We start from the raw sequence: 12,839 nt of genomic DNA on the forward strand, positions 1-12,839 counted from the left end.
CCTTGTTCCAAGGGTTTGAATGGTCAAGATGGGAGGCAGCGAAACCCCAAGGCTCCTGGCCTTCGACCACTACAACCTGGGCAGCCTGGGTCGTTCGAATGGAGAAGCTATTCGGCAAGCAATGGAAAGTCCTCGGCCTTTACGACGTCATCCTTCTTTCGTCTATGGACATCGTTCTCGACAAGGAGCTTCTCCTAGCCGCCTTATGCTTCTGGTGTTCGGCCACCAACACCATGGTTCTCCCCCTTGGTCCTATCGGCCCCACCATTCTTGATGTCACTGTCATCTTGGGGACTTCAGCAACTGGAATCCCCATTGATGCTGCCCTCTCCGGATATCGGTCGAATCTCGACCTAAAGACGCTCTTCGACCGACGAGCTTTTGAGACGTTGAGCCGTGAGGGTCATATCCCCTCAAAAAAAGACGTTCAGAAACTCCACAAGAACTTCTTCAACTACAACACCCTCTATCTCCATTTCGCTGGCCGAGGAGAAGAGGCCCTGCGGGAAGGGGAACATGAAGCTTTCCTTTTCTACTGGTACAACAAGTACATTTGTTGTACCAAATCGAACAAATGCCTGGTCGAGAATATGCCAGTGGCCGAGGCCCTGGCTAGCGGTCATGTCCTGGCACTTGGCCCCAACATCTTGGCCCATCTCTTCCGTTGCCTGGCTGAGACGACCCTGCACAAAATTGACCCATACCAGAATGGTCCTCTCTGGGTCTTTCAACTCTGGCTCCAAGTGTATTTCGCCTCCCTTCGGCCAGCAATTGTCGATTTCTCTCCCACAGAGGCGCTTGGACCTCAGCTGGCCTCTCGACCAATACCCCCTCACCGAGCTGAAGAAATATTTAAATTCTTTTTCGCCCTCGACGATCTCTCCAACGATGAGTTCCTGATATGTCGTCGTCGGGCATATCCTTCCTCGGTCAGGCTACCTATATCGGCGTGGAGCGCAGATGAAGACGCCGACCTTCGTCAGTCCTGGGGGTCATTCGTGCTTGCTCGCGACCTCCCCCTCGGTTGCGATGGAAAACGAGCGGGTTGGGAAGTGCATCATCCCAACTTCCTTGCTCGGCAGCTTGGCTACCTCCAAGGTAGCCCAGTCCCCCTTCTCTCCTCTCGGTCCGTCCTAAGTCGCGGACGCGAACCTGGCTCCTCAGAGAAGGAGTGCGCCGACGCCAAGAAGGAGTTCCAGGAACGGTGCCAGAAATTTCGCCTTCGACCGGCCACTCCAGAGACCCTTTGCACCGACACCTTCGGTGATTGGTGGGACAGTTATACCCAACGGTTTTTCGGGGTCTCGGTTGATACCATTGTGGACACACTTTTTGGTGGTCGACCTAAAAAGTCTTCTGCCCCCCAACCCCAAGGTAGTTGATTTATTTCTCTTTCTTTTTTTCTTCAACCTTGCATATTGATTTGCCTCACTGAATTGTTTTTATCCTTTTAGGTAGTCGGCCTTCGAGAAAAGCGGAGGCTGTTGCCGCGGCCACGGTCGAGAAAAAATCGGCCGTGGTTAAAAGGGGTAAAGCTGCTGGTCGGGCCGTGCTGACCAAACGACCTAGCCCAGAGGCCGATCCGGTCATCGAACCTCCGCCGCCTGCCAAGCGGGTAAAACAGCTGGCAAAGAAAGGCGCACGGGAGATCCACGTAATCTCCAGTCAAACTACAGGGGCGACGACTCCTAGTGTTTCCCCTCCTCCTGCCGTTGTTCAACCCTCGGTCGAAAAACAGCCCGCCCCGGCCGCAGCGACAGTTCGAACGCGGCCTATCTCTGGAACTGGTACACCAGTTGTGCCTCCCTCCGTCGAGGAAGCATCCGCTCCAAAAAAGGTGGTTTCTACGACCGAGGGAACAGCCCCTGAAAATCCAAAACCCTCGGTCTTCATTCTGGAAGTGAGTGAGGGGAGTGACGAGGTCCCGCTGGCAGACCGTCCTCACTCTCGTCGGCAACCTCTCCCAAGGTCCGAGATGGTGGCTCAATCCGGCCCCTCCACGGATGATCGTGGCAAGCGCCCGGTCGAGGAACCGACGGCGGTGGCCGAACCCCTCGCTCCTTCTCAGGAACAGAATGTCCCTGCCTCCTCCGAAACGGCTGTTCCAGTCGGCCCATCTGCAGCCGACCAGGGCAAACGCCCGCTCGAGGAACCTGAGGCAACGGCGGACTCGCCCGTTCATCCTCAAGACTAGGGCTTCCATATTCCTCCACAGGAGGTTACCTCGGCCTTCGTGAGTACCTTCAACCATCTTTCCTTGATTTTTTTTTTTTTAAATTCTAAACGAGAAAAATAATAAATGTCAGGTGCCTGTACATTCTTTTCACCGACAATTCTATACGCCGAAGGGCGTTATCTATATTTCTTGGTCGCCTCAGTGGCCATCAAACGTAGATAACCTCCATCAGCCGCGTGAACTGAGAAGCAACCTGAGACACTGGGCTCGGCCATTGAGTTCTTTAGGTTCGAACAACGATCCTGGAGACATGGCCGAGGTCTCCTCTCGGCAGGTTAAAAAAACGAAACCTTCTTGCTATTCTTGTCGTGACTTCCTTTAAGCCTAAACTGATTTGTTACGCGCAGGCTTCGTGGGAGGTCGAATTCAAAGCCCTCCTCTCCAGCACAACTGCCGAGTCCGGCCCTTCGGCTGCTCCGACTGAGGCTGCCGATCCAACCGCTCTAACCCAGCTGCGAGAAGTTCTGTCGCTTTCAGCGCCGCAAGTACTCGAGCGCAACGGTCTTGACATGCTTGGCGTGTGTCTGAACGATCTTGGGGCTGACGGTCGCCTGAGCGGAAATGCCATCATTCAGGCATCGTCTGCCTTGAAGCGGGTTCGGGAGACATTTAATGTCTTCCAGACCGCTCTAAAGGTCGAACAGGACTTGCAAGCTGCCACGGCCGTTCAAGACACTCTCCGTCCGAAAATCGACGCTCTAAGGGCAAAAGGAGAAATATTAGCCGAGCTCGACCGTCAGATGGCCGAGTTGGCAAAACGTCGGTCGGCCGTCGCGTCCGAGCTTGCCAAAGACTTCGAGTCGGGCGGAAAGGATCGCCTGACTGAGTACGTGGCGACAACGAAGCGGGTTGAGCGGTTGAAGCTAGACAAGAAGAATCGGCAAGCTGAAGTAATCATGGCCGAGGTGCGGTGGTTGGAATTGAAGGCCCTTCTCAGCACCCTCCTACCTTCTTCCCCTTGAATGTACTTAGTTTTAACCTGACTGACTTACTTAGCTTGTACAAGTTCATCAATCTTAATGAAATAATTTTGTTTATTCCCGCATTTCCCATGTGACCGGATAGTATTTCTTCAAAAACTTCCCATTGATCGGTAATCTGTGCACTACACCGGTTCGGTCTTTAAGATGATACGCCCCTTTTTTCGTATACTTTATGCACAATGAACGGCCCTTCCCAATTCGGCAACCACTTGCCGAACCTAGGATCTTTTAGCCCTACGGGCAACACCGTTTGCCACACTAATTCACCTTCGCCGAATGTTTTCTGTCGCACCTTTTGATTATAGGCCCGCTCAGCAAGCTGTTTTTGTGCCACCAACAAGTTGTAAGCGTCAAGCCGCGCTTCTTCCAAATCTTCTAATTCCTGTCTCATGGACTGATTATATTCGGCGCTAAACAAACTACTTTGTTCAATTAATCGCAACGAATTTATGCTCAACTCGACTGGTAACATTGCATCGTGTCCGTAGGTTAATGCGTATGGGGTTGTCGCGGTCGCCGACCGGGGCGTCGTTCGGTATGCCCATAATGCCTCGTTCAACTTTAAATGCCACATGCCAGGCCTTTCTTTTATTATTTTTTCGAGGATGCCGATCAACACTTTATTACTTGCCTCGACCTGCCCATTCGCCTGTGGATAATACGGTGTGGACTGTTCCAGCCGAATTTTCAAATTTGCCGTGTATTCTTTAAACCTTTCGGCTGTGAAGATTGTTCCATTGTCGGTTATGATCGTTTCTGGTACACCGAACCGGGTCACAATGTGTTCCTCCACGAAGTCGCAAACCTCTTTAGATGTTAACTCGGCATATGATTTTGCTTCGACCCATTTAGTAAAGTAATCAGTTGCGACTATTATCCATGCATGCTTAGCAGCTCCAGAAGTCGGCGTGATTTTGCCGATTACATCCATGGCCCATCCTCTAAACGGCCATGGCTTAATGACCGAATGTAGTGACTCGGCCGGGACCTTTTGTATAGGCCCATGGATTTGGCACTGTATGCATCCTCGTGCAAACTCGATACAATCTTTCAGTATTCTCGGCCAAAAATAACCGTGTCGTCGGAGTAGCCATCGAATTTTCCGTCCGGATTGATGAGCTCCGCATACCCCTTCATGAACCTCTGCGATCGCCCGAGCACTCTCTTGAGGGCCGAGGCATAACAGTAGTAATTCATCCTCCCCTTTTCGATATAACTCGTTTTGGTACGCGACATAGTTCGTGGCGTGAACTCGTGTCTTGCGACTATGTTTTCCATTGGGATTGTCAAGGTACTGCATAATGGGCTTTCTCCAATCATCTGGTGTTGCCTCGATGGTACAAACCTCTATAGTATCTTGTCGGTCTAACAATGAAGGTAAAGACATGACTCGAGTGCGTATTACATCGTCGCGCCGGAAGATTTGCTGGTTGACCAAGGCCGGGTATAATTGTCGTAACACCGGTATTTCTCGGCCTAGCTTGCCCCCCAGGAGTTGTGCACCAGAGGCAATTTGAGCCAACGCATCTGCATCGGTATTATGGATCCGGGAAACATGTTCGAACGTAATACCGTCGAAGGACTCGGCCAAATAGCTGGCAACCATGTGGTTGGGTGCTAGGGTACAACTCATGCAGCGAAAAGATCCATTAAGTTGGTTGATCACAAGCTCAGAGTCGCCGAGGACGAGGGCACGGGTGGCCCTCAAGTCATGAAGGAGGCCAAGGCCGATGATTAAGGCTTCATATTCGGCCTGATTATTGGTGCAGTCAAAATCCAACTTAAGCGAAAAATACCAACGATCGTGATTAGGAGATTGAATGACAACTCCAACACCGGCCGAGGATGAAGTGCTGGACCCGTCAAAATACATCGTCCAATAGTTGTCGCGTGTTTCAACCATGCCGATTTCGACATCAGTGTCCCCAAAACCATAGGGGGAAGGATGCTGAGCCAGGAAATCGGCCAATGCTTGGCCTTTGACAGCTTTCTGAGGCACATATTGTAGGCTAAACTCGGACAACGCCATCGTCCACTTCCCAATTCTCCCTTTTACGATCGGCCGGGTAAGCATGTACCGGATGACATCAGTCTGGGCAATGACTTGTGTGACCGACGGAAGCATGTAATGCCGGAGATTAGAGGCGGCGAAGAACATGGCAAGACAGAGCTTCTCCACGGCGGAATAATTGATCTCCGGTGGATTAAGATTTCGACTGAGGTAAAAAATAGCCTGCTCTCGCCCGGCATCATTGTCTTGGGCAATGAGGCAGCCGATGGACTCTTCAGCCGCCGAAATATATAGCTTAAGAGGCTTACCGCGCCGGGAAGGAACCAAGACAGGTGGGTTCGTGAGGGAGACTTTGATTTGCGTAAACGCCACTTGATGCTCGTCGTTCCACACAAATTTATCAGAATCCTTGAGTTTTAAGAGTGTGGAAAACGCTTTCATTTTTCATGCCGAGTTGGCAATAAATCGGCGGAGGAAATTGATTTGTCCAAGTAAAGACTAGAGCTGTTTCTTCATCGTTGGGGGTGGGGCAACGATGATTGCGCGTGCCTTATTCTCATCGACTTCAATCCCACGATGATGTACGAGGAAACCAAGAAAATTCCCGGCCGATACACCGAAGGCACACTTAGCAGGATTCATCTTGAGGTTGTGCTGACGCATGCGGAGGAAAGCCTGTCGGAGATCGTCCAGATGTGTTTGTCGGCGTTTAGATTTGACGACAACATCGTCGATGTAAACTTCAACGATGGTGCCAATTAAATCATGGAAGATGGTGTTCATCGCCCGTTGGTACGTGGCGCCGGCATTCTTGAGGCCGAATGGCATGACAACCCATTCGTAAGTGCCGAGTGCCCCTGGGCAATGGAAAGCAGTTTTGTGCACATCGGCTTCGGCAATAAATATTTGGTTGTACCCGGCATGTCCATCCATAAAGGATAAAATCGCATGATTCGCCGCGGCATCGATTAACAGATCTGAAATCGACATTGTATACTCATCTTTGGGAGTTGCCAGATTCAGATTTCGAAAATCGGTACAAATGCGCAGTGCACCATTTTTCTTTAATACAGGGACGATATTCGCCAACCATTTGACATATCGAGCTGTCCGAATGAATCCGGCTTTCAAAAGCCGAACCAGTTCGTCCTTGATACTGAGTTGTACTTCGGTTGAGAATCGACGAGGTGGCTGACGGAAAGGTTTAAATCCGGGCTTAATACGTAATTCATGCTCGACCAGAGTACGATCTAAGCCGGGCATTTCATGATAACTCCAAGCAAAACAATCTTTGAATTCCATAAGCAAGGTACGAAACTCATCTTTCATTCGTTGGGGAAGTAAAGCACTAATAAACAAAAACCGTGGGTCATCGGCCGTCCCAACATTAATCTCTTCTAAAGGGTCCTTAACTAGGGGCCGATGATCCTCGAGCTCGGCCGGGGCGGCTCAAATTTTATCAAAAGATAATACAGGCCCATTATCTCCCTCAGCAAGGAACTCGACGAGGTTGACGCCCGAATTTGGTTGTTTAGATATCGTATACCAATGGGCCAGCAGTCGTTCCATAGTATATGAAACCGCGGCCCTGCATGTTTCCCGATCGGTGTCAAACATCAGCTTCGGGGAGGAAGTTGGCTAATCCGAGTCTCGCCGAATCCTGCTGGACAGTCTCGGCGCCAACCTCGATAGCTTTCTGAACGGAAATCCGAGTTGGCCGTCCCTCTTCATTGAAGCCTTGCAAAGTAATGTAGCCGACGTGATCGTCATAATACCGTGCTTGGATCATGTTAGCTTCGAAGGGCTGGCTATCGGTCGGATGAACAGTGACCGATTTGCCGTCCTAAAAGACAAGCACTTGGTACAATGAGGAAGGAATACAGCTGGTTTGATGAATCCAATCTCGACTGAGCAGTGCATTATACTCGGTTTTGGAATCAACCACGAAAAAGGCGGTCATGTGGGTGCAACCGGCAATATTCACAGTTAACGGAAGTACACATTTGGTGTGGGATTTGTCGCCGACAAAACTACTCATGGTGATTCCTGACGGAATAAGCTCGTCATTTGAACGGCGTAAGGCCTTCATGATGTTCAGAGGCATGATATTGACGGTAGCTCCACAATCAACAAAAACTTTAGAAACTGGATACCCCTCGATGTGGGCCGTCACATAGAATGGCTTCAAATGGTGAAGTTTGGTCGACGATGAACGAGGGAACAATTCGGCCAAAGCGGCCTTTAGACTATCATCTTTTGTTGTTGACTCGCCTTCAGCAATCGATACAAAATCAACATGGCCGGGTTCCTCGGCAACTACATCTCCATCGAGGAAATTTGGTTGAGCCGTGCTTGATTGAAAATCGGCAGGTAACACATGGACCATACTGATTTCCATATTATCCAGGACTAACGGGCCCATTTGGTCAAGACCCTCCTCATTCGGTTGGTCGGCGACTACGGATTCAGTTGTCGTCAAAGTCGGACAACGAGACTCTTCTGTCCCTTCTTCAATGACGTCAACCGGCGGAGCTGCTTCGGCGACAGGTTGGTTCTGCGTGACCGCCTCAGGTAAGGTTGAGATTGACAATGTACTTGGGATCAAGACCTGAACCTGCTCCTGGTAGTGTAGGCGAGCATCCCTAGTGTCGAGATAAGCATCCAGACGGGCAATACGTGGGATTTCATCGGTCGTAAGGCCGAACAGAGAAACCGCTGAAAATACTTCAAAGTGATATCGCAAATATTGAATGTCCTCCAGCGAGAAAGGAAGGTCGGCTGCATTGATATCGGTGTACGGGTCGACTTCAAATCCAAGGACACGAGCTTCTCGGATGTGCTGGAACCTTGCTTTCAATCCTGGATCTGAGGTCTTCTGGATGATCCGCTCAGCATCCGGACAAGTCAGGACCAGATCAATGGTGTCCTGGCATGCCTTCGGCAAACCATACAGATCGTTGGCCGAATGTTTCTTATGAAATTCTCGCATATACTTCAAAGACTCCCCAAGGAACGGGGGATGCAAATTCCGTCGAATTTTGACCAAAGGTTCTTGTATAGCCGGCGGGTATAATTTGCTTTCGGCCTCTTGCCTGAAATGTTCAAGGCGTGCCTTCATCTCCCCTGGTCGAATGAGAAGTTTGATCCGTTTATCAGCTTCTTCAAACATGGTCTCGACATCTTTACCGACCAGCCGTTTCCCCTGAGCCAACTCTGTCATAATTGCTGGAGGTGGTCGCTCATCATCAATGGCAGCTATGTCCTTCGGCCGCCACTTAGGGGCCGAAGTTTCTTGGGCTGCTCGTCGGCGAGCCATGCAATCTATCCGTTGATGCCGGCGTTTCTAAGATTTGGACAACGCGGTGTAGACGCCCTTCGAAGAATGGTATGTATACCAACGTTGATCTCTAGGCTCGGGAGGCTTGAAGGTCTTTTGGCTCCGCGATGATTCTGAACTGCTAGAATTACGCTTATAGTAATCATCGTCATAGAATGAAGCATCAAAATCGAGGCGCCGCCTGACCGGGGGTGTCTCTTCCATCCGTACTTTAGGACCGAGCCTCTCAAAAACCCCGTGATGTTGGCCTTCATTGGCTACCTTTGGCCGAGTTGTGGCCACAAGTTGCGAAGAGGGCTTCTCCTCTGGTTCACTGTCGACCTTCGCTCTACATTTCCCGCACAAAACCGCCGCCCCACTATCTTCATCGGTGCTATAATCCATCATAGGTTTGACAATAGCAGGCCCCGTTAAAGCCGTAGGTGGCTTGTTTGAACGAAAATCGGCCATGAACCATGGCCGACAATTCTGACTCCGCGGGCGTTGCATCTCAACCACTTCGGCCTTGCCTTTCCCTTTGTCCTTGGGTAGGTACGCATCGACCATATTCACTGTTGCCGTGGGGAACGGATCAGTATCAACACTCATCCTCTTCTCGGGAAACTTCAGTTTGCCATTATCAATCCAGCTTTGGACGTTATCGCGAAATACAACGCAATTGTTTGTCGTATGTTTGCTCGAATTGTGGTATTTGCAATACACATTTCCTTTAAGTTTTTCGGCCTTAGGAATGTTATGACCAGGCCGAAGCTTGATGATTCTTGCTGATAACAGTTGGTCAAAAATTGCGTCAGCCTTGGTAATATCAAAAGTATAAACCTTTGACGATTTCAATGTTCCTTCAGTGGCCGAGCGACTTTTGGCTTCTCTAGAATCAACCTGAGTCAATGCCTTGCAAACGTATGGCTTATCTATCACTATCTCAGCCGCATACACACTAACGCATTCATCCTCGATTGATGCATAATTGACAGTAGGGTTCTTGTAAATCGTTCCCCGAGTTGGAGTCTTCGAAGTCTTTTCCTCGCGGAGCAAATAATCATACTCCTCGACATGTTGGGCTAATTCGTACATATCCCGAAAATTTTCCCCCAAGAATTTCTTTTTTGTATTCGACGTCGAGGCCGTTCAAAGCAAGCCTGACAAATTCGACTTCGGATAAAGGTACTCGGCACCAATTCCTAGCTGATTTAAACCTACTAAGATAATCCATTGGTGACTCATCAGATGCCTGAGCCATCCGTGCCAATGAAGAGACTGACATCTCCATCCCCGGCCGATAAAACTGCTCGTGGAACTTCTCGACCAACTCCTCCCAGTTTTGGACGGAATTAGGAGGGAGATTGATGTACCAGGCAAATGCCGAGCCGGTCAATGAAAAATTGAACAGCCGTAACTTGTGGAAATCACTATTAACATCTCCGCATTGCGCGGTGAAACGAGCCACGTGCTCCAACGAAGACAGAGACGATTCACCGGTAAAAAGACTAAAATCTAGGATCTTGAAACCCTTCGGGTATCCAAACGTTTCCACGTAAGCTGGGTACGGATGAATAAACTTGGGAAACTTCGGCCCTTTCTTCATGGCCGAGTCGATCATCCGCTGAACTTCGGTCATATCAACAGGTGTTGCTTCGATCCTCTGGTCGGTTCTGTCTGACCTACTATTCGACCCTCCTTCTTTTTCCAAGTTAATTGGTTTGAGCGGAGCAGGAATAGGCTCGGCCGGTACAATCGGTACCGGGTTGTTTCCTGGTGGACAATGTTGGAGAAGCTCGAAAGGCCTGCTGCCACCAACTTTACTAACCAGCATTTCGAGCAACCTGGTTTGTCGATCATTGGAACTGAGTATCGCGTCATGCAGCTTGTCAATGCCTCGACTGAACGTCTGCTCGACTGACCGAGATTGCTCGTCTAGTCGCTTTCGGAGAAACGACCTCGTTGGTGGGTCAGATCCTTCACCACCATCCTCGTCACACTCCTCTACTATCCCTTCATTGAGAACGCATGTGTTTCTGTTAGGGATCTCTGAACCACGGAGTTGACCGCCGAGATTAACTTCTCTCTCTCGGCGAGTCGCGCTCGTGGACTCAGGCGTACCAGCGCTAAGGGGATTCTGCGCTTGTGGCACACTCTGTCCTATGCTCTGACTCGGCAAATCGGCTGTCGACTTTCCCATAGCTGTTTTCTTTTTTACCGATCATGTTTCAATTGGCATGAACTTCGTAGTTTAGCACTGGGTCCCACCGGACGTGCCAAAATGTTGACCCTAGAAACTACAAAGCCTACGTGGTGCGCAGGCCGAGTAATTAATGAGCTAACTACGTCCTTCGGTGAATGCGGGGCTTGCCAACTCGTCGGCCGAGCTCGGCCGAGGAGTAAATTTGTTGATGTTGCGTTGGGTCGCGCTACTGACTTCTGCGTCTTGCGATTGCGGCCGAGAAAGGAACACGTCTCAGCCTCTTGGGCTCTCGAACCTGAAGACAAGGTTACTATTCTTACGAAGTTCAATATCAAATTCGGCTTTCAATGTGCCGAACGTAATAACGTGTAACACCTCACTTCGCCGAGAAGGCTGATGAGATGACCTCGACCAATAAGGATTAAAAACCCTTCTCGACCGAGACTTGGATAGGTAATCAACCGTTCTCGCCGCAGTGCTGTTGATGCCAACGGAAGATACTGCGAGACCGATTGATTGTACGGTGACAGAGCTATCTATGCCGACTTAAGATATCACCGGTTGCTTCCACAGTGCTGTTGATGCCAACGGAAGATGTGTCAGCGAAAAAGGAAAAAAGGAAAATCATAAGTTGTGAGAATTTGCGCAGGGCAATTTTGTATTGATTTGCAGGGGCCTCAGGATGATGTGCAACCTCTTCTATTTATAGCAATGGCTCCCCCCAAGGTCGAGTTAAAAACCTACTCGGACTAGGTTTCCTTTCCCTAATCAGCATCAACTCGACCAGTCCTACCTTCACTAGGACTGTGAACCTAGTCCTTTACCTGAGCCGGATTCGCTTCCGGGTCCTGCCGAGACTCCTTATTGCACTAGGATTCGACCTCTTGCGTTATGACCTAGCCGACCTAGGTTTGGAGGCCCACGTATTGAACGATCCGTGGTATTCTTGCCGCAAGGCCTCCCGGGCCGAGAATGACCCTACACTCGGCCCAAACTGTTATTTTGGGCCCAAACAATATCACACCCCTTAGTTAAATTAATATTTTTCATAAAGCCATGAATTTAAAATTCTTAGATTGTAAGAAATTGGTTGTTAGCTAACTTAAGTGAATATATATTAAATATAAAAAAATTGCTGAGTTGGCAATTGACCGAAGTATCACATTCTGGCCCGGGCCCTTATCACATCCTGGGCTCGACTCCACCATAGCACGATATTGTCCGCTTTGGGCTTTGAACATACCATTACGGTTTTGTTTTTGGGAACTCACACGAGAACTTCCCAGTGGGTCACCCATCATGGAATTGCTCTCGCTACGAACTCGCTTAACTTCGAAGTTCCAATGGAACTCGAAGTTAGTGAGCTCCCAAAATACCTTGTGCTAGGTAGAGCTCCCTAAACGATGTGGGATGTTACACGAAACATCATAATCAAATTTTATAAAGTAACATATGTTTAGTCTAAACAAATTTGAAAAAAAAATTTATGGAAGTATAATTACTCATTCTTTTTTTTTTTCCTCACACGGACACCGAAATTAATCTATTCTTTTGTAAAATTCATTCACCAAAGTTGTTTATTTATTATTATTTAAATAATTTGTAAAGAAAAAAAAAATTGAAAACATTGATGTCTCGGGAAGCTAGTTGATTGCTATGTGTGTATCTAAAAATTGGCAATTTTTTGTTACATTGCCTACATTAAATTACTCATTTTAGAGATAATATAAAACGATTAAAAATTTAAATTAAATTTGCAAATCAAATTATAGATGATTAATAGAAAATAAAAATATTAATTAACATTTAAGTAATAATTTAATCATCAACAACCACATTATTTTGTTTAAAAAATTTGATTAACCTAGGGGTGTGATATTCACACACCCTATTTTACTTCTCATACACCTTTTTAATTTTCGGCCATCGGATCAGATAAATTGAAGAAGATCAATGAATCGAAATTATTAAGAGGTGTGTAAGAAGTAAAATAAGATGTGTAGATAGCACATCCCTTAACCTAACATTATTCCGGCCCATACTATTATGATTACAACTACTTATTGACGAGAGAGAGAACACAGAAAAGA

The 12,839-nt window shown here is 48.4% G+C and overlaps 1 protein-coding gene across 1 annotated transcript; it reads right to left on the reverse strand.

The window, feature by feature from the left end:
- Positions 1-3,358: 3,358 nt before the first annotated feature.
- On the reverse strand, positions 3,359-5,671 carry LOC139191865 (uncharacterized). Its single transcript, XM_070812894.1, has 2 exons — positions 4,349-5,671; positions 3,359-3,613 (listed from the first exon to the last, which is right to left on the reverse strand). Exons 1-2 carry the CDS (start codon positions 5,669-5,671, stop codon positions 3,359-3,361), a joined length of 1,578 nt encoding a protein of 525 aa, XP_070668995.1.
- Between the last annotated feature and the right edge of the window lie 7,168 nt (positions 5,672-12,839).

The sequence above is a fragment of the Malus domestica genome, chromosome 15, assembly GCF_042453785.1.
Source record: "Malus domestica chromosome 15, GDT2T_hap1".
Taxonomy (NCBI): domain Eukaryota; kingdom Viridiplantae; phylum Streptophyta; class Magnoliopsida; order Rosales; family Rosaceae; genus Malus; species Malus domestica.